Below are 19,823 nucleotides of genomic sequence, written 5' to 3'. Positions count from 1 at the left end.
ATTTGCCTCTTCTACATAATCACTATTCTTCTTTATACAAGCACATACGTCTCTCTCCACTTCTCAAAATATAGTCTTTTTTTTGCCCTGGTATGTAAACCATCACTTTCCCAGCTGCACAAGCATATCTGTCTCATAAACAAAATGTAGGCTTATATTGTATATCAGCATCACTAGGATCATTACACAACCACATCCCTAGATATATAAATAAGAAATACATATCAGTGTTGACTATATCTAGGCTATATGAAAGATCGACTCCACTTATATTTAAGTGAACCTTTTTTCGGTACAATAGCTTCAAGTGGTTCAATGCTTCGGAAATGCTTCGGTTTCCCCATCACTACCTGTCACCGTCCATCACTAAGTTGACGCACAATAATGAGCGGAGTCTTCGGATGACAGACACCCGTCGCAGCCAATCACGTTATCGATCACTACCAGTCTGACGTCACGCACCGGCTGCACATACACATGTTCCAGGATGAGACAGTGGCTGCCAAAGAACAAGAGAGACTTTACACATATATAGAGAGAGAGATAAACAGAAATACAATTTTGTATGTGAATATAGGTGAGGTGATCCAAGTACGACCTCCTCAGGAAACATATGAAGCCACGTAGCAATTAAACTTTAAAGAGCTGGGTGTCTTCACACTGCCACCGGACAGGGGTGCTGTTTGACCAAAAACTGAAGATTTCAACAAGGTAAATCAACCAAGGACTCTTAGTAGTGTCGGCGTCTAAGATTATGATTAGTTATTTATTTTAATTGTATTTATTATTAAGGGATATATATATATATATATATATATATATATATATATATATATATATATATATATATATATATATATATATATATATAATTGTATTCTGAACTGTGAAACTAAATAAATAATAGGTAGACTGTAGACAATAGCACATAGCCATGGCCCCTTGGTGGCGATATGTTCCTGATTACCATTGAGACACTATTACTATTACTATTATCTTGTTTACTTATATTGAACTAATTATATTATTTTCAATATGTTAGTATATTCTCTTCAGCATTAATTTGAGTTTTCACTGAATTACAAGTGATGGAAGATGGAAGAGAAAACAACAGGAAAGGAGCCCATATGGTAGCACAGCAAAGTACAGAACAAAACCAGAAAAGGGAGCTACAAACAGATCAAATAAGTGAAAGAGCCACCAAGACCTTCCTATGTTTTTCCACAAGCTTGTGGTTTCATCAGTCCTTATAAAATCAGATATCTCACCATCTTCCAGTAGACCTTATCCATAGGTTGGTTGTGTCTTGGAATTCAGTTTAGTATACTTGGTCCATTGGTCAACAATTCTTCTTGCTATGGGTTCAGTCTATTGCTTTTTAACTGTCAGTGTAAGGGTAAAGACACTCAATAGCAATAGACCATTTGTGGTCTAGCCCATGAGTGTGCTTGTGTCTCCTCTTGTTATTCCCAGCATATATCACACTTCACTTCATACCTAGTCTTCTAAAAGCACTGGTTTTCAATTGGTGATATTGAAGGCTGGGGGGTTGCAAATTTATTTATACCAAAATAAGCAGATGCATTGAATTACCAATGTTAAGAAATGGTAACAAAATAGTAAAAGTAAGGACACATGGAGCTCTGAGTTCCTGTGCAAACTGTGCTAGAGAAGGAATAAAATACTATCATTAAATTGGTTAAATGTTCACAGTATGCCTAACTGAATTTAAATCCAGTCAGTGTTGATTTGTGCGAGTTAGCGTTCAATTAATTCAAATTCAAATTGAATTTTTATGATTAATTGTTTTTACATTTAGGTCCATTAAAAGATAGTTTAAAATAATCTGAGGGAACAACACATCTGACTAGTCACCAGTCAGTGAATATTCAAGAGAGGAAGGTACAGGAGGGATATCTACTCACACAAACAATTAAATAGTGCTAGTGATAAAACAATACAATATATGTGGATTAATTGCCTCAGTCTCTATCGTATACATTTGCCTCTACACTCTACATTGTTGACCTCCTCTAGTGTGCTGAAATTTACTTCAGTCTTTGATCGCTTTGATGGTAACACTTTAATATGCATAGCAAGTGTAAATCATATCTCCCCAGATTACTTCTGTATTGTTTATAAGTGTTTCAGAAAACTACAGTTCTCCTTATGGGTCTTTTTCAAGAACAAAACCGCAATATTTTACAGTGCCCCTTGCTGGCACACAAAACATGGAGCATAAAGTCCTAAGGTTTGCAGCAACAGATTTGCCACCCTGGGGGTGATATGTGTTTGTGTAGCACAGCATTCAGATCAATCACGCGGTCAAAGCTGGTGTATATGATAATCTTTGCAGGACATATCAGCCATCGCAACTCAAATTGCATCTTTTGATGAAGTTTGATGCCATTGTATCATTTTGGAGGGAAAATACTGTGTGCTATTCCTATCAACAGTATGCATTCCCCTCCATCGTCTTCTTGACACATATGCGCTGGGGTGCATGGCCAAAATATGCCCCAGCTATGCTAAGGTCTGGTTGGAATCATGTTATGTCACTTAGGGTAAGATATTTGGCAGCGGTCCGGGCAGGGGGGTGGAACCAGCATGATAGTTAGGAAAAGGGTTGAAAGGGGGGGATTGAAAGTCAGTACCCCCAGTGGGGAGCTGTTTGTAAACACGGCCCTGTTCTTCTGTTAGTGTTGCCATGCGTTGGTTGGCAATTGCATTAGAGAACATTAGTGACTATCTGATGGTGAGAGAAACCAGTGAGCACTCCACTGATGTGCACAGGGTTTTGTTTTCTTACATATCCCTTAAAAACACTAACACAAGGAGATGTGATTTATTAGGAAGATTGATATTTGATAAGTCTCTATAAATAGAATTAAATCATGCGTGTGAGTGAAAATACAATAAAGGAAGTGCTTTGAGGTTGCTCACCCCTCACTGTGTTGAGCGTGGGAGGTCAAGGCAGTATCAGAAATAGACCAGAATATGTAGAATATGTTCTGTTCTAAATGTTGCTTTATTGGCTGACTATTCCTCCTTAGAACATTGTGCTCATCTTTTAACCTTCTGAAAGCCTGGCTCTGTCCTCATTTGTGAGGATTAGCATTCAAAAACATTAACAACATGCTTTTTGTCAAGGGAACAGAAAGGGGAAACTCTAGCTATTTGCATATCAAAAGCTCCAGTACTTGAGTGGAGGAGAGCACACAATCGGTCAAGAAGATTGCATTCATTTATTTCTTGTTAATGGCTTTTTTCCATGTTTGGATCACGTAGAGAAAGAAAGGGGCAAATAACATTGAAATCATTTTGGATTGGTTCCAACATGTCCCTGCATTTGAAGTAATCAAATCTAGTGTTAGGTGACCTCTCCAGCACAGAGGGATCTTTTGTGAATTCAAAGTTATTTAATATTAATTTTATTGTGTTTATGTGTCTAACTTATTTTGTGCTTGGTTTAATTAACCAGCTACATAGTTAATTATTTTTGGAAGACAAAAATAACTTGATACACCCCCCAGTCCCAGTAGAGAAGCACCACCAGACAGAAGAATTCAAACTACCAGATTGAATGCCCTATCAGTCCTCAGGTTACAGCCTTAACGTATCTGCTATTTGTTTTCCAAGAACAGAGACCATGTTATTTACTAGAATGTAGTGCTGTAGATGTCCCCAGTAGTCTGTAAGGCTGCTGGGCAGGGCTAGCTCAGTCAACAGAGCGCCTTGGCTCCTCTTGCTTATTAGCTCTTTAAATAGCCTCAGGTGACACGTGAGAGAGTTTTTAAAAAGAAAAGAGCAGAAAAACAACAAACAACTCGCAGACAGAGACAGCCAGCCTCGTGTATGGTGTACTGTGTATTGTGGGAAGGGAGGTGGAGACACCATTTCTAGTCTCCCTCCCGGATGCACCATCCACCCCCGCCTTGTTTTCTGAGCATCAGCCAGGCGTTTCAGAGCAAGTTGAGCTCTGTTGTGACAGTGATGCACTTATTGTTATTCTCAGTCTGTGCATGTGAACGTGGCCCTGTTGGATTCTCCAGTCTCCATGTCTACTGTTCAGATGCAGTAGGCTGAATAGACAGTGCAACATCAACAGATGGAAACACAAACACGGGCCGCATGGTTCGCTGGTAGGATTGAGTCATGGGATTTATTCCACCACTGGCGCCTTGTTGCCTTTGAGTTATTGGCTGTGAAGTTCAGACCTCTTACTGGTTGTATCTGGATGCTGTCCTGCCATTTTTAACATTGATGACCGTGCTCAGGAAGGGCCCTGCTGTGAGGTAGCCATCCATCGCTTTGTCACACACTTTATAAACAATACTTCTCCTTCTCCCTTTCCCTTTAGTTTTGATCTAAATATTTTCTATTTGTCCTTCCTTCTCTCATTACTTAGATGATTGGCCAGGTGAGGTGGGGATGCTAGGTACTGCACAACAGATCCATAGAGAATTTAAAAGGAGAACATACCAAATAAACATGCTAAGAGCATTTGGCAAAATTGAGGTCAATTGGTGTTTTGCAGCTGATGCTCCCAGTTCTGCATAGATGACGTGATGTGGCCCCATCTGGAGAGGCCCCTGCTATTGCGAGTGGTGCGAGTGGTGCTCGTGGGTGGGTGGGTGGGTGGGGGGGGGAGGGATCTAGGCCATGCGCCAGCCAAGTGGTCACGGAGCTCTTCAAACCTTCCTTCCTCTCCATTTAGGAGCCTTTGATTTCCCCATGTGTGCCTGCATTTCAAACACTGACAGCTTGTTATCCAAAGCTACGTCCTCAAAACCGCTGCTTCAAAAGAGGATTTCTTTTTGGAACAACAGCCACAGAAAAGAGAAGGGCACAGGAGAGGTGTGTGCATGTGTAGCGGTGAAGGGGTGGGTGGGGTTGTGCTGCAGGGTTCATTAGCACAACGATTGGTAATTAACTGTTTCCTGTTTTGCTTTATATTCCCACCACGCAAAAGGAAATCTATTTGGCAATGCCGTGGGCGATGGTACTGTGTGTCTGTGTGTGTGTGTGTTGTGGGGTTGGATATTATTAGTCAATATCTTGAAAGTGTTGCTGGTCTCTTGAGTGGGCCCTGGCATTGTAATAACATGACAGTCCCACTCATCCAAGCACACTCTGGATCCGTGAGGGGGCTGTAGAGGGAGGGGGATATTAATATCCAGGATTTCCATGCAAGAACAAACAAGGTGGCCGCCCGCTGACTTCCTGCAGTGCCAGCACTTTGCCCCTCGTTTAATCCTGCGGTAGACTGATGGGTGCAATTGCCATCTTCCCAAGTGGGTCAGGAGAGAAGCACAGTTCTGGGAATCAGGATGGGTAAATATACAGAGTACCTGGGTTTCTGGAGGCTGTTTACCTCGGAGGAAAATAATTGAGGTTTCAGGCAGAGACGCATCTCTGCAGCACCAGATGCATGGTTCGTGTACTCAGCAGTAAAGCTTATAATTGCCAGTCACACCTATCTGTGGATTAGGGGAATGACTTGCCAATGGTTTTCTCCTCACAGTGTAGTGCATATATGTTGGAAAAGCACCATCCCTACCTGCATAGTGATGACCTGAATCTTAAAAAAAAAAAAAAAAAATCTGAGCTGATGGAGGAATACTGACTAAAGCATGCACATTCCGGGAAAAAAAAAGTAATTTTGCTGTTGGAGATACATGTGCATAAATGCATGTGCCCTACATTGTTCCGCAGAAAACCTATCCTCATATGCACAGGAATTCAATGAAAGATGTAACTGGATTGTGAAAAAATAAATAAACACCTTTTCTGAAAACAAATCTGCATCCTCTAAATCAGGGGTGGCCAACCCTGTTCCTGGAGAGCCGCAATCCTGCAGGTTTTCCAGGTCTCTCTAAATTACCAATCCATGGATATTGAACACAGGGACATTTCGCCTAATTAAGACCCATAATTGGTTCAATTAAGCAGTTAATGGAATAAAACTGGATAAAACAAAAACCTGCAGACCCTGTGGCTCTCCAGGACCAGGGTTAGCCACCCCTTCTCTAAATAAAATCATTTGTGAGTGGCTCTGTCCCAGATGTACAGAGTAGTACTGTGTGTTCAGTCTGTGAAATGAATTTAAGAATTTCCAATGGCCCCCTCACACCTGTGTCTCCCCTCCCCCCACACCTGGCGCAGACCAGGGATGGGAGTCAACAGGGCTGTTGGCCGGGCAGGTTCACTGAGCAAACAGGTTAGTTGATGCTCTACTGCAGCTCACCCACATGGACTGATGTTTATGACACTGCATATGTTTTTATTGGGTTGTGGCCAGTATGTTTGTCCATGTCTGAGAACAGAATGGGAGGTGTGCAGCACCATGTGGACAAGTGAACACAGTAATTAAGTGATACAGGGATGGGGGGAGATGTTAGGACTGATCATTGCAGTGACCCCTAGTCTCCCTCCTCATTCTTTGGATTGCTATGGGAACCACCGTTTATTTTGTTCTCCAGTGCACATCACAATCCCATAACAGTATTTAAATGATCAGTCAATGCTTTGGGGAAAAAGCTGTAATATCACTTTTCAGCAGTACAATGGATTCACTGGTCATGGTCTTGATTATCCCTGGTTTCCTATAGTATTGTGACGAATCATGCATGGTTAATCTGCACTTTATGGCTACACAACCGGTGTGCTGGCGATTTGTAAACAGAGGCACGAGTCTGCTCATGTGTGCCACTGAATCCTTCCTGCGTACCCACCGCTCATCTTGTTGGGCACAGATAACGCTTTCTGAATACAACATCCTCCCACACTGCTCCGTTTGCCTGTCTGTCTAGGAGCGAAAGAGAGGTTTTGGGAAAGGCCGAATATCTGGCACAGCTTCTAGATATTTCCAAATATTAGGGGCCATTTTATTATTTATTATTATTTTAATATTCTTTAAAAAGCTTGTTATACACAAAATGAAAATCTGGAGATGTTTGACAGTATTTGTGCTATGAATGTAGTTGATAAATCTTACTTGCATTCATACCATATATTTATTTGAAATGTCTTTCACTGATTATAGAAATTAAAAGCAACCAATGTGAGTGGGTGTATGTGCATTACTAAATACAAGTTTTGTAAGTTCAGTATAATTTATTGCACATTAAAAAGGTGTACATTTTATTGTTACATTGCAGATTCCCTGCAGCCCAGGTATTGTAAGAGAGCTCCCTCTATTTAAAAGGAGGAAATAAAATGTTACACAAAGTATAAACAATTGTAGCAGGCAATAATAATAATTGAACTAGTGTATCTCCAACAAGAGTTACTGCAATACTCCAATTTGGAGATAAAAATCAAATATACAAATACTTTTCAATACAATACTTTTCTTTCACTGATAAGTCAGGGTAAAAAGTCTTCTCAAGTGAGCATTGTCTCAGAGAGCTGCAGCAAACAGCCCCTATACAGTGGAATCGACCAGCCCGCAGGATTCCCACCCGACTCCTGTACTCAGTCCCCTCACTGCGTCTGCACGGCCCAAAGATCATAAACCCTCAGGAAAACACATCGCTACCTAATATTCTCCAACACCTTCGACAGTGACCCGACCCATATACACAGCTGTCACCAACACAATAGCGCTTTGAAGCACAACTCGCCTGCTCAGATCAGAAGCTGAGGGGGAGCCGTGCACGCAGCCATGGGCAGAAATGTCGTCCTTGCACAAATGCTTTGGCTGAATCTGCTCAGTTAGGAGACGGTGCAGCTGTTGGTCTTTTTCATGGGCGGTCTCTTGCGGACGCCGAGGTTGTCTTTGGGGATGGTCTCCCTGCGCCTCCGCAGCGCCGGGCTCAGGCGGCTGGGCAGGTTGACCTGCTGCAGCAGCTCCTTGAACACCCCCACCACGTTCTCGCCGGACTTGGCCGAAGCCTCCAGGAAGTTCGCGTTCCAGTCCAGCTCCACGGTGGGCAGGATGTCCACGGCGGGGACCCCGCGTTGGTTCTCCAGGTCCAGCTTGTTGCCCACCACGACGATGGGAACCAACTTCTCCTCCTCCTTGATCTCCAGGATCTCGTCCCGCAGGCGCCGCACCTCCTCGAAGGACTCCGGGTCCTCGATGGAGTACACCAGGGCGAACGCGTCCCCGTTGCGGATGCTCAGCTTCCTCATGGCCGGGAAGGAGTAGCTGCCGCTGGTGTCCATGATGTCGATCTGGATCTTGACCCCGTCGATGTCGTACTGGTTGCTGTGCAGCTCCTCCACCGTGCGCTTATACTTGTGCTCGAAGCGGTCGTGCAGGAACCGCTGGATGAGCGCCGTCTTGCCGACCCCCGCCGCCCCGAAGAACACCAGGCGGACGGTGGTCTTGTCTTTCACGGTCAGAGACATGACTTACGTGTGCAGCTGCTGGTGCTGGTAGCTTGAATGCAAACCCAGAAACTATCGCAACTGCGCAGCAAACCGCAACCCGTGCGCACAAATCTCACAAGAGATGATTCTGGACTTGCTGTCTTGGTCACCTGTTGACCGGAGAACTGAGCCCCACGCCGCTTTATTGCAGTGGTCAATCTTCTTCGATAACGCCCGTAAACTGGCTACTTGTGTAAAGTCTGCAGGTGCGTGTTTGCCAGGCTCTGGTCGCCACGCTTGAGTGTCAGCTTCTGATACCAGACGCCTGTCCACCGTATCCAGCCGAGGCTATTTATGTACTGCAGCCTCAGCGCGTCGGGTCCCTGTGCCAATGGCTGGGCGGGAGGTGTGAGAGTCGGGCTCAGCGATGCCCCAGGTTAGATAAGGCTTACCATTGCTCGATAACAGGACGCGCTGTCCCTGAAGCCTCCCGATTACCTGGCAGTAATATTGGACTTCACTAAGTTCTCCTACATAGCCTGAAAGTCATATTATAGGCTATCTACTCTGTCCACTGTTTGAAATGTATTCATACCAGTCTTGTTTTTTTATTTTTTATTTGCAGTCATTGTTGATTGAAAAATGATCTTAAGTTTGTTATTTTTTTCTTTCACACTTTATGGAACAGCTATTCTAAAGTTAACCGTTGTCATTTTGACAGGTAATCACATTAAAATTCAAAAGTTGCTTTATTGGTATGACCAATAGGAGCAGTGTTGCCAAAGCAGTTTTACACAGAACATACTATATAACTGAATAACAAGAATAACCCCCCCCCCCCAAAAAAAAACAAAAAAAAAAAACATTATATATACCCATACACCCTCTCTCTCCAACTCTACCCATTCAGATCTGCTGGATTTCTAATTATAGCAATTCATGCTCCACCTTTCTTCTAAGGTGTTTGCATTATTTTCTTGCATAAATGTAAGCCCGAATTTGAATACATTTTTTCTCATTAATATATTTGAAATGTTCCTGTTGAGATCAAGATAGATTACTATAACGTACAATTAGGTAACGCATGAAATCAGCCAACTACTTTTAAACCACCATCTATGTATATAAAAATATATTCATCCACAGAAACAAGTCTGTGTGGACGCCTCGTGTGGCCACTAGAGGGGGTTGTCACTCAGGTTAGTCTGCTCGGTGTTTCAAGTCCTCTTAAGATCTGCTTCCCACTTGCATTTACACATCCATTTTACATCGAATGTCCTGCGAACTCCTCTATGCAGTGGTTAATGCCAACTGTTATTATTGCACGCGTTTGTGTGGGCAATTTATATTCTTGTTCAATGTGTTGTGCTAATGCGGTTTATGTGAGAGCAATTCATATGTCACAAATCTTTCCGCTTTGTAGCTGCCAGTTTGTATATGTGCAATTTAAACCACAAGCTCTTTATAATAGCCAATAGACCTATACTCTCTACAGTATTTAAAATTTGAGCATACATTCTCCATAGAGCAAATGCAAGAAAATAAGAAAAAATTAATACAGTTAGCAAGAAGAACCCTGAACATAGGGACTGAGTGGCATAGTTGGTATGGGCGTTAATGCCAACAATGCCAAGGTCCTGGGTTAAATCCCTGTTAGGCCAACTGTCTCCTGTTCGTTATCCAGACATCCTCCCTCTGTTAAGTTGGGACAAGCATTAAAAAATAAGAGCTATGCTTCATGACAATTGTTTAATTAGCACCTTTTATTCAGTTGAAATTCTTATGGACAGCTAGTCTGACTGTGTGTCAGGTTGGGTGTTTCTCAAGGTGGCCAGTGCCCTGTTCTCATGGCTGTCTGTGTTTCAGCCAAGCTGAAGAGTGACCCCGTGTCTGTGAAAGGATCAGACAACCCTCAGGTTTATGTTGATCTTCATTCATTTCTCCCCTCCCCTCAGGAGGAGTACAACACGTAAAAATGCAGTGAATCATGCTTATCTGCCTGTAACATCCTTTAACAATAGAGAACAATGTCCTTTTGTGAAACTTTATCTGATACAGATGCATTTGAATTACTTCTATTGAACAGTCGCCCACGTATCGCCTCTGTGGCACTCGACCCAGGTGAGAGATAGGTGTGATAGTGAGCAGAGGACAAACAGAGCTGTGAATGAGATTGTGCCAGGCTGTCCTGCTGTCACTGCTCCCAGGCTTTTGTCTCCAGCGGGGAGGCCAAGTGGCCCGGCCTGGTGGTGGTGAGTCAGTAGTGAGTCAGCCTGGATCGCAGGACAGCAGGCGGTATACCTGTCTGTGTGCGATCAAACTGCAGTCCTACTCATATCCCTTCTTCGAATCAAAGTGAGGCACTTAACACAGCGCCCCCTGTCTGAGCCCCGAAGGAGGCGTATCTCAGGAAAGGTACAATTAGACTTGTTGTGATACTGTACAGACATGTATTTATAAACCGACAAGTACCAGCCAGGATTATTATTTATTGATTTGTTCTCTTTTCTCCATGTTTGTTACACCGAGGACAGCAGTCAAAGTGCATGGATGATCGGAAGTTAAAATGTTAAGTAACCCCCTCTAGTAAATGTAAACTGATGCTTAAGGACAGCAATGTAGCGTTTAGTCTATAATGATCACGACCAAAGCACAGAGAGGTAGCCACCTACAGTGACGTGAAATTCTCTCAGCCGAGGACGGGTAGAGTTTCCCCAGTGTGCTCCACAACAGAATCTCTGCAGTGTTTACACATAAAATCTGTGGCTTTAGATGTGTATAATGTGTCAGTGTCTAAATGAAACAAGCAGTGGAAGCTATGGGTGCTATGTGAGTGTGCGGAGCAGTTGCCTTGGGACGTCTGTTATACAGTTTAACTGAACAGGTCAGGGAGACTTTTGCAGCAGAGGTCAGGGCATGGTATTCTAGACTCCCACATCTTCTGTGAAAAGAGAGAACGAGTGTGTGTGTTTATGTGGAAGGAGGGATGCTGTAACCTGGAAAATACTGGCAGAAAATTTTCCATTTGGATAAAACTCTTAAGATATCCAAGGTATAGAGAAATAAACATTAAACAAATAAACTGGGTATGTGCTGTTTTTAAGTATAAATATCAGCATGTAATTAGTTATAGTTTTGTAATCAGACAGGTGAGTGTTGTTCTCTTAGTGTGCACTGCCTGGACTCTTACAATAGATAGGGGAGATCAGGATGTGCAATAAAAACAGATGCTCACATTGGATGTTGACTTAATCTTAGAACAACACAGCACTCGTTCCCCCACCACCGGGGGGGATTTTCCCGCCCCCACCCCGCCCGCTATTATGAACAAATCTGTGGAGACAACAGTGGAGCAAGAGCTATTGAAAAGATCATGTTGTGGTTAGCTGAAGAATCTGAGGTTTAAAGAGCGTGTAGGGAATGTGCAGCAGGAGGGCTCTAATCTGTTTTGTGTGTTCAGTACATTTTAATGAGAGAGCAGTCAAAATTTCCTGATTTGTTATTGTGTCCTGTCAGTTAACAAATCTATTGCAGGAGCCCAGCAACCCTGCTGCATAATGTCCTCTGCTTTGCTAAAGGTCCAGGTACACACACTCACACACTCTCACACTCTCACACTCTCATGTTTCTGCAGATTCATTCTCCCTCCTGTCAAGAGTGACTATCTTCAAGTCCGGAAGTGGCTGCTCGTCAGTGTCCAATCCTGTCAATGGCAAATGGGAAGCTCTTGGCATGGAATGTGTCACTGCAGGTCCTTCTCTTACTCATGTTCCCAACCTTAAAATTGATTTCAAAGGAACCCTATCTTTACACAGCCAGGCCTTCTCTAGTAAGATAAGAGATGTTATGTAAGGAAATGGTGTTTGTGTTTGTCAGGGGAAGGCCATCATAAACATTAATGGCACAACAGACTGCAGACGTAGCTCACGGTCACACAGTGATTGGGCTCATAAACACAGCCGACTGAATATTTAACCCCTAAAGCATGGGGAGTTGCAGTGCTGGGGTGGGCGGCTGACGGCTTTTGTGAAGAAAATCCCAGAGCCAAAGCCAGCACTGGGCAAAAGCATTGGGGTATCCTAACTGTCAGCTGGTAAAAGGAGAGGGTCTACTGTGCACTGGCCAGAAAACAAGTAAAGAAAAGGAGCACTATATATATGTCAATCCAGATAAAACAGCAAGGGAGGCTCACTGTATAATAAGTGATAGTCCATCTTCATTTGGCCCAGTTTCAAAGATGCAACTCATTTTATAATCATAATTATTATTATTGTTGTTGTTGTTATATTCCTTAGTAGGACAACTTACAATTGTTACAGTATATCACATTTCTGAGATAAAATGCCTTAGATTTTTCAATACAGATAGGCCGGCCCCAAGTCCTGTTTCTCTCTCGCCTCTACCCTCTGGCCCAGGCATAGGTAAAGATGAGTGTGACAACATGTAAACACAGTCCAGACAGCAGGACAGTGATAAGTGCAGGAGACGGCCTCAAATAGAATAGGCGTGCACTTCTAAGGAAATAACACTGACTGATAGGATTCTAACAAATTTTCTCTTAGTAATAGTCGTTTTTTTATTTTGTATTATTATTAATTCAATATGAAGTAATAGAAGTCATTATGAAAACAAATACCATTCAAATGTGCAACTTCCTAACCAAATGATTGGTTTTCCATGTAAAACTCATTGGTGTTTAAAAGAGTTACTGATAACGAAATAATACAAATGTAAATATTAACACTAACCAATTTATTTTCTTTGTCACATTAAGATCCTGTGCCATTTGTTTGCTTTGTCGCACTTTGGTGCTCAATTTGTAATGATTAAGGAAGATAAAAATGTACTGCACCCAGAGAGAACTCGTTCACCTCCCCCATGGCAGGCTCTTGAGATCTGCGCAAACACCTGGCACAGGGTTTTAATTCTACCAAGGAAGATAAGTTGAAAGTATTAATATTGAACTTTGCATGATTTAGACCTCTTATACCCTTTTTAAATGTACAAGCTGACATGCTGAATGTTATTTATTTCCTTATTCCCAGAATTACTTCATGTACTTGAAATACAATGTGGTGTCACAAATCTTTAAATCCACAGTCTTCCTGAAAATCCTTCTGAATGTTCTGGGGCTCCTTAGAGACAGGCCAGTGGAAAAGCAAGATGTGACAGCACATTTCTTCCTAAAAACAAATATTTTTCTCATGAATGGAGCTGAATTGTGATCTGTGTCCCTTTGGTACTGTTCTTGAAAGTTCCATGGTTAAAATCCTTGTGTTTATTCAATTGAGATTCAACGTCATCTCATCTTAAATTGGAAGGCTTCTAACCATTTTAGTCATGTCCCCACTCTTCCTCCTTCCCTCTCTCAGTTCTGTGCGTCAAGCCCCACTATGTGTCTCCTGTGTGCGTATTACCTGACTACAGCAAAGGAGACAGAAAAAAGTACAGTACTATCAAAGACAATGCAGAAGCTCTGTGTCCCCAGACATATTTCGATTGAGCGGCACCTGCACACCACACTGACTGCAGCACATTAATCAGCTGAAACTGCTTTGGGGTGATCTTTGTCGAACAAGACTTCAGTCCTCTAATGCACTCGCTTCCTTTGTCGAAGAGTAATGAGTAATGTGTATGAAGAACAAAGGAGTGCTCTTGTGAAAATGTCTCTTCATCTCACCCACTCTTCACTTCTATCAGTCTCATGGGTGATGTAGGAGAGAGCCGTCTCAGTCATGACACATTCACATTTAGATGTAACTCTGTTACACTTACTCCAATAGGAAAGGAAAACATCCTAATACATGCTGTGTCTTGAAATAGAAACCAAAGCTGATATCAGTCCAGTGAAGAATTGTAAAGACTGTTTGACAGATTTGAAAATCTTTTATTCTTTCCGTGTCTCATCTTTTTGTCTCTGGGGAAAAAAGGAAAGAACAGTGATGTAATAACTGAACTAATGGGGCAGAGCATTCTCTTTCTTAAAAGACAAATCTCCAGATGGCCCCGTTCTTTCAGTAATCTATCGCTGGAGCAGACAGCGCAAGTGGGCAGTCAGAGGACGCTGACCCACGGTGCCCAGGTGGCCGAGGCTCTAGCAGTTAAATTCTCTGTGTGTATCTTCACTGCAGTGTGGCACATACATTGAGGATGTGATTGTTGCCTAAAGATGGTAATTAAATCCTTCTCAGAAAATGCCAAATGTCTTGAACATGGAGCTTGATCCGAGGTTGAACTGACACAGCTGCCCTGTCAGGACGATCCACACTGACACTCACCCACAGGGTTAACAGTCATGTTGCTGGCTGGTCCATCCCCAAACCACCCTAGATCAGTCCCATCATATTCCTAGCTGTGGGCATGTACATATTACAGCTTAATTGGAACTACTAACTGAGGCGATTATCAGTCTGAATCCTCTAGTTGCAGGGTGTATTGCCAATTTTCAGGTCATTCGTCCTGAACCACAATAAACTGTGCACTGAGGTCTGCTTTTCTATGCTGTTCACAGGGTAGAAGAGGCAGCAGAGCAAGTTGCGTCTTGAAAAGGGACCTGGATTTCCATCGATACGTAAAAATAAAGCTCCTGACTCCTGCTAATACATGATTCAAAATCACAGTCCATCCCACTGCTCTGAAATCACCGCATTGCTGAGTTGCCATGCTCCTCAGTGCATAGTCCAGCTGCGTGCCCTGATTGTACCTCACCAGCCGGTGAGTCACTGCGCTTGTTTTCAGTAACATGACAATAGCGTGTTTCTGGTAACCACATCTATGGGGAGGCTGACCAAAGACCCACATGCACACGGTGTTCTGGGACAGCAAACACATCCGGTTACAGTCTGCACTGGTCCAGTTCCAGTAAGGAAAACACTTTCTATCTCTGTGTCACTGTTCTGTCTTTGTTTGCAACACTTTTCAGCTTTCTGAGCCTTGGAAATGCATTCCATCTGGGGTGCAGAGAATGGGTGTATGTGTGTCTCTCCCTGATGTGAAGGCAGAACAGCTCCCCCTACAGCGGTGCAAAGGAGCCCAGATTTTCCCACAGAGCCTAGAGCCCTGTGGCACTACGCAGATCACCTGGTCCTGCCCCCTTTGCTATCACACTACTGGGACACAGATTCTGCCTTTGCACTCTAGGAGAAAGAGAGATCCCACTGAGCACTTCTCAAAGGGTTGACTGGGAGATTGGGGACATCTAAGGACATTAGGTCCTTCAGCCTCACAGCCTTTGTTTCTAGTAGTTTTACAATCGCAGAAAAGAAACCTCAGTGTGTGATCCACCCAGGCTCCAGCTTCCCTCTGTACCATCGAGTGTTAGCCTTTTAAGGCACAGTGTGCGTTTCTCAAAATAACCCACCGGTGTTGTTATTGTTATCAGTATGGTATGAAAATAGTTACTGTATCAGTTGCCAGGTCTTTATATAGAACAGGCTGTGTGCGTGTGTTTACTGCACTTTCATTACTCTCTGTAACAGTGTCTGTTTTGACAGTGCTTTGTTAGCTTTTTCATTAGTCTTTGTCCACACCCTAGTGCTGTGTTTGAGTTGGGTTGGATCGCGTGACATCCCCCACCTAGAGTGTTTTGTGATTGCTGTGGGATGCGTCTCTCACTGACACTCCATCCATACACCAACTGTGATAGTCCATCTACCTTTTCCCATAGAGCAGTGCGATGTAATGACTTCTGGTGCACTGATGATGTCCACTACTCACTCTCAATGTCCGGAAAATAGATTTTACATGTCGCATGGTACAATCAGTCTGTTTTATTGCGCAGAACCCAAATGCCCCTTGTAATAAAACATACAACTGGCTCTTAGTCAAGCTCTTAGTTCCTTACCACTCTTATGATGTAGCTTATAGAAACTAAATACTTAAACAAAACTGAAAACAAGGGGCATCATAACTCTCTCACCCCAGAGCAAGAGCTTTGAAACAATCAATAAAGATAATTGAACAGCAGGCATAAACATGACCTCTCTGTAAGTATTTGGTATTGGTATTTCTCTCGGTGAGTGCATTTATATACCCAGTCCCCCGGCTAATGAGCCATACCTGTGTGTATGAATAATGTTTTGGGAGTTTGTGGAAGAATGATTTATTACCTAAATATTCCAGGTAATTAAACAAGAGTTGTGTAAGCTTTTCACTGCCATTTTAGAGAAATCAGTGGAGTGGCAGTCAATGATATGCACGCCCTGTCTGCCCTGTCTTCACTCGCTTCAGTCAGTGAATAACACAGTTTCAAGTGTAGCGTGGCAACACTTTCAGAGAGAACTGCATTTGGGAAGGAAGGTGGAAAGCTGTGATTTCTGTGCACGGTGTCGGAAGGAAGCCCCACAACCAAGGAGCAGTTCACCTGGTCAATTGCCTTTTCCGCCACATGCTCTTACTGTGCCATATTCTGCCTCGGAAGTGCACTCCAATTCCCAGAGAAACTAATTAAATTTTCCAGTCTCTTTGTTTGTCCATCGAGTGGCTTTATTTTCCTCTAGGAAAGTCAAATGGTGCAATAAATGATTCTTAATTCTGGTTGAACAAACAGGCTTTGTGGTGGTTGTTTGGAGAAGCACCCCTTAACACACTGACAATGATAGCGCCTTCAGAGCCCCATTCCCTGGATAATTATGAGCAGCTATAAACACTGACGCAGCAGGGAGACCATAAAACTGTGATAAGCACTAGCTGTGCACCGTGGTCAGGCGTTCAGTAGGGTTTGAACCTGCAGTCATGCCACAGATTAGGGTCCTCCTTATTACAGAAGGCCTTGGCTAAATGTCAGCCCTAATCCTTGCACAATATGCACTGATCCAAGCTCAAGAATGTACAGTGGAAGCCCCATTGTTGCCCAACATCTGTCCCAGCTTCATTTCCTATAATTCAGTCTAGAACAGTCCGTGTGTGTCTGCTGCACCATCAGCCCCCTTTGTATCTTTCCAGTATCTGTCTTCAGTGCACTTTGATAGACTTTCCAATACACTTTTTCCACACACTGGTTGTTGTTTGAGTTGGCTCGTCTGCCTCAGTCCAGTGTGTTGTGATTGCGCCATCACTGCTATGAATGCAGTTGTTATGAATTAGAGAGCATGGGATCCATAATGCCTGATTTCTGATAGTTTTTTTAACAAATTTTGAATTGCTTAAATGTATAATGTATGTATGGATGTATGTATGTAAATACACTTCCAGTCAAAAGTTTTAGAACACCCCCATTTTTCCAGTTTGTATTGAAAGTCCAGTGAATAACCTGAAATGGTACAAAGGTAAGCGGTAAAATGCCAGAGGTTAAAAAAAAAGTTTACATTAACAAATAATTACTGAAAAATAATGTACATTTCAGAGTTATATACTGTGTTACTACACACTCTTAAGTATTATTTGTCAGTGTTACACACAGCTCCTGTGCATAGAAGTTACACTGTATTCCTACAATGCGCACATCTTGGCTACCAGCGTGTTTCATTCTCAAACACATCCAATTTACAGTTTCCGTGTTGCCCGCTATCATTCAGAGCCAGGGGGGTAAACGCGCAGTCTGCTCCGGGGGAGGGGATCTCATTCAGACGGTCACAGATCACACAGTTTCGATCGGATTTCATTGTAAATAGGCTTGTCTTATTCCGAACAACCTAACGATTAATCCAGTATATATTATTTGATGTTCTGAGATTTTGTATTCCTACTAAGACCAGGTATCGCCCCACCCAAATGCAGGGGGTAGGGTAGAGAATGCTTCACATCATTAGAAAGATGAGAGTCTCAGCTTTCATGGGATACAAACACTTCGCAAACAACACAACAGTGAAGATTACACATGGGATTAAAGAGAAGCACATGGATTTGGTGCCCTTTTAAGGGTACAGAGGGGTTTGTCAGTTTAAGGGGTTAAATTCTGTTAAACAAAATGATTAAATGATTTATGTTTTATCTCCAATTGTTTATTTGTTCTATGCTTTAATTACAGAGTACATTGAGACATTAAACTGCATACATTTCAATAAAAACTGGAAAACTGGAGGTGTTCTAAAACCTCTTACCGGTAGTGTATGATTTTTTTAATGATTTAATTGAGATCCAATTTGGAAGAAACAGGTGTGAAGGAAATGGAAATCGCTCCACACATTCTCCAAAGTGTGTGTGCTGTGGCATTACTGGATTACTGGAGCTCTCAGTCATTGCACTGCAGACTCACAGGGGAACAGTTAGCCACAGGGGTCATAGAAACAGACCAAGATGAGGAAGCCCAGGCTGTCTCAAGCCTACCCAACTACACTGGCCCATGGGGAATCTCAGTCCCAGTCAGCTGTGATATTACACACATTAGAACTAGTGGTGCCTGGATGCTAGGAGTTTTTTTCACTTGGGCTAAAGTGGGACACATAGATCATAGTGCACAGTATTTATGCTACTTTTTTCCGATTGCTCTTCTTTGGAAATCTGGTGAAATATTATTATTATTATTATTATTATTATTATTATTATTATTAATAATAATAATAATAATAATAATAATAATATTATTATTATTGAAATATGATTATAAACTATTGCTTTTATGACCACCTGGTTTTAACATCCTAGTTATTATCGTTGTGGACAAATAACTCAACTTTTTTTATTTGTCATGACAAACCTAATATTTGACTATTGTCCCTTCACTTGGTGTATGTAAACATACTGCATCAGGTTGTAAACTGTAGCCCATAGGTTGATACTCCGGAAGTAACCATTCGCATCTGGTCAGATGTGGAAAAATGTGTCTCATATTCAAGGCAAACCTGACCACCACTCAAGACCCTGTAAACAACCTCTCGGCTATTCAGGTAGCTAAACTCCTGACAATCTTCCGAGTGAATTACTGAACCATTATTCTGGGTCAGTCTGTGATAGACAGGCTTAGTGCCTATGCAACCCTGTGTGGTTTTGAATGGTGGAGACAATGGATGACAGCTCCTGTGGATCAGACTGTTAAGTAACAAGACAGACAAATTCCTTAGAAAGCGTGTCTACATGCAGTGTTTGTATTTTTTGTGTTGCTTTGTGCCCAAGGCAACCAGAACTCAAAGAGCAGGTAGTCTTCCAGGAAGGCCGAATGGAAGCAATGAGGTGAGAGAAGCACAGTCTGCCATCCCTCCTGTCTCACTCTGATCCGCACAGCTAATGATGTTCTAAAGCACAAAGGCAAACCCCATTATCAGCTCATCATTAGCCTGACTCTGCAGTCTTTTTTGTTTGCTGTATCTTTTATTTTTGCCACCTCCTGATAATTGCATTTTAATGGCTGTTCTCCCTCTGTGCTTTGGCGGCTGCTGATAACATTTAGCGACTGAGATCACTGTCCCAGGCCATCCCTCCACTGGGACAGTTTGAATTGTATACAGACACCCATTCCCACAACATGGTGTGGTGGTGAGTGATGGTATTGGGGCTGCAGTGCATGTACAGTGGAAGAGTAAGAAATCAACAAGTAGTGTACATACAGTGACTAGGGAGTATTCACCCAC

General features: G+C 42.7%; 1 protein-coding gene across 1 annotated transcript; it reads right to left on the bottom strand.

The window, feature by feature from the left end:
- Positions 1-7,096: 7,096 nt before the first annotated feature.
- On the bottom strand, positions 7,097-8,661 carry rasd3 (RASD family member 3). The gene has a single exon (XM_066689715.1). It carries the CDS (start codon positions 8,353-8,355, stop codon positions 7,717-7,719), a length of 639 nt encoding a protein of 212 aa, XP_066545812.1. The 5' UTR covers positions 8,356-8,661; the 3' UTR covers positions 7,097-7,716.
- Positions 8,662-19,823: the final 11,162 nt, after the last annotated feature.

This window comes from Amia ocellicauda, chromosome 17 (genome assembly GCF_036373705.1).
Source record: "Amia ocellicauda isolate fAmiCal2 chromosome 17, fAmiCal2.hap1, whole genome shotgun sequence".
NCBI classification, from domain to species: domain Eukaryota; kingdom Metazoa; phylum Chordata; class Actinopteri; order Amiiformes; family Amiidae; genus Amia; species Amia ocellicauda.
Note: the sequence above shows the minus strand (reverse complement) of the source record. Positions and strands in the feature narration are given on the sequence as shown.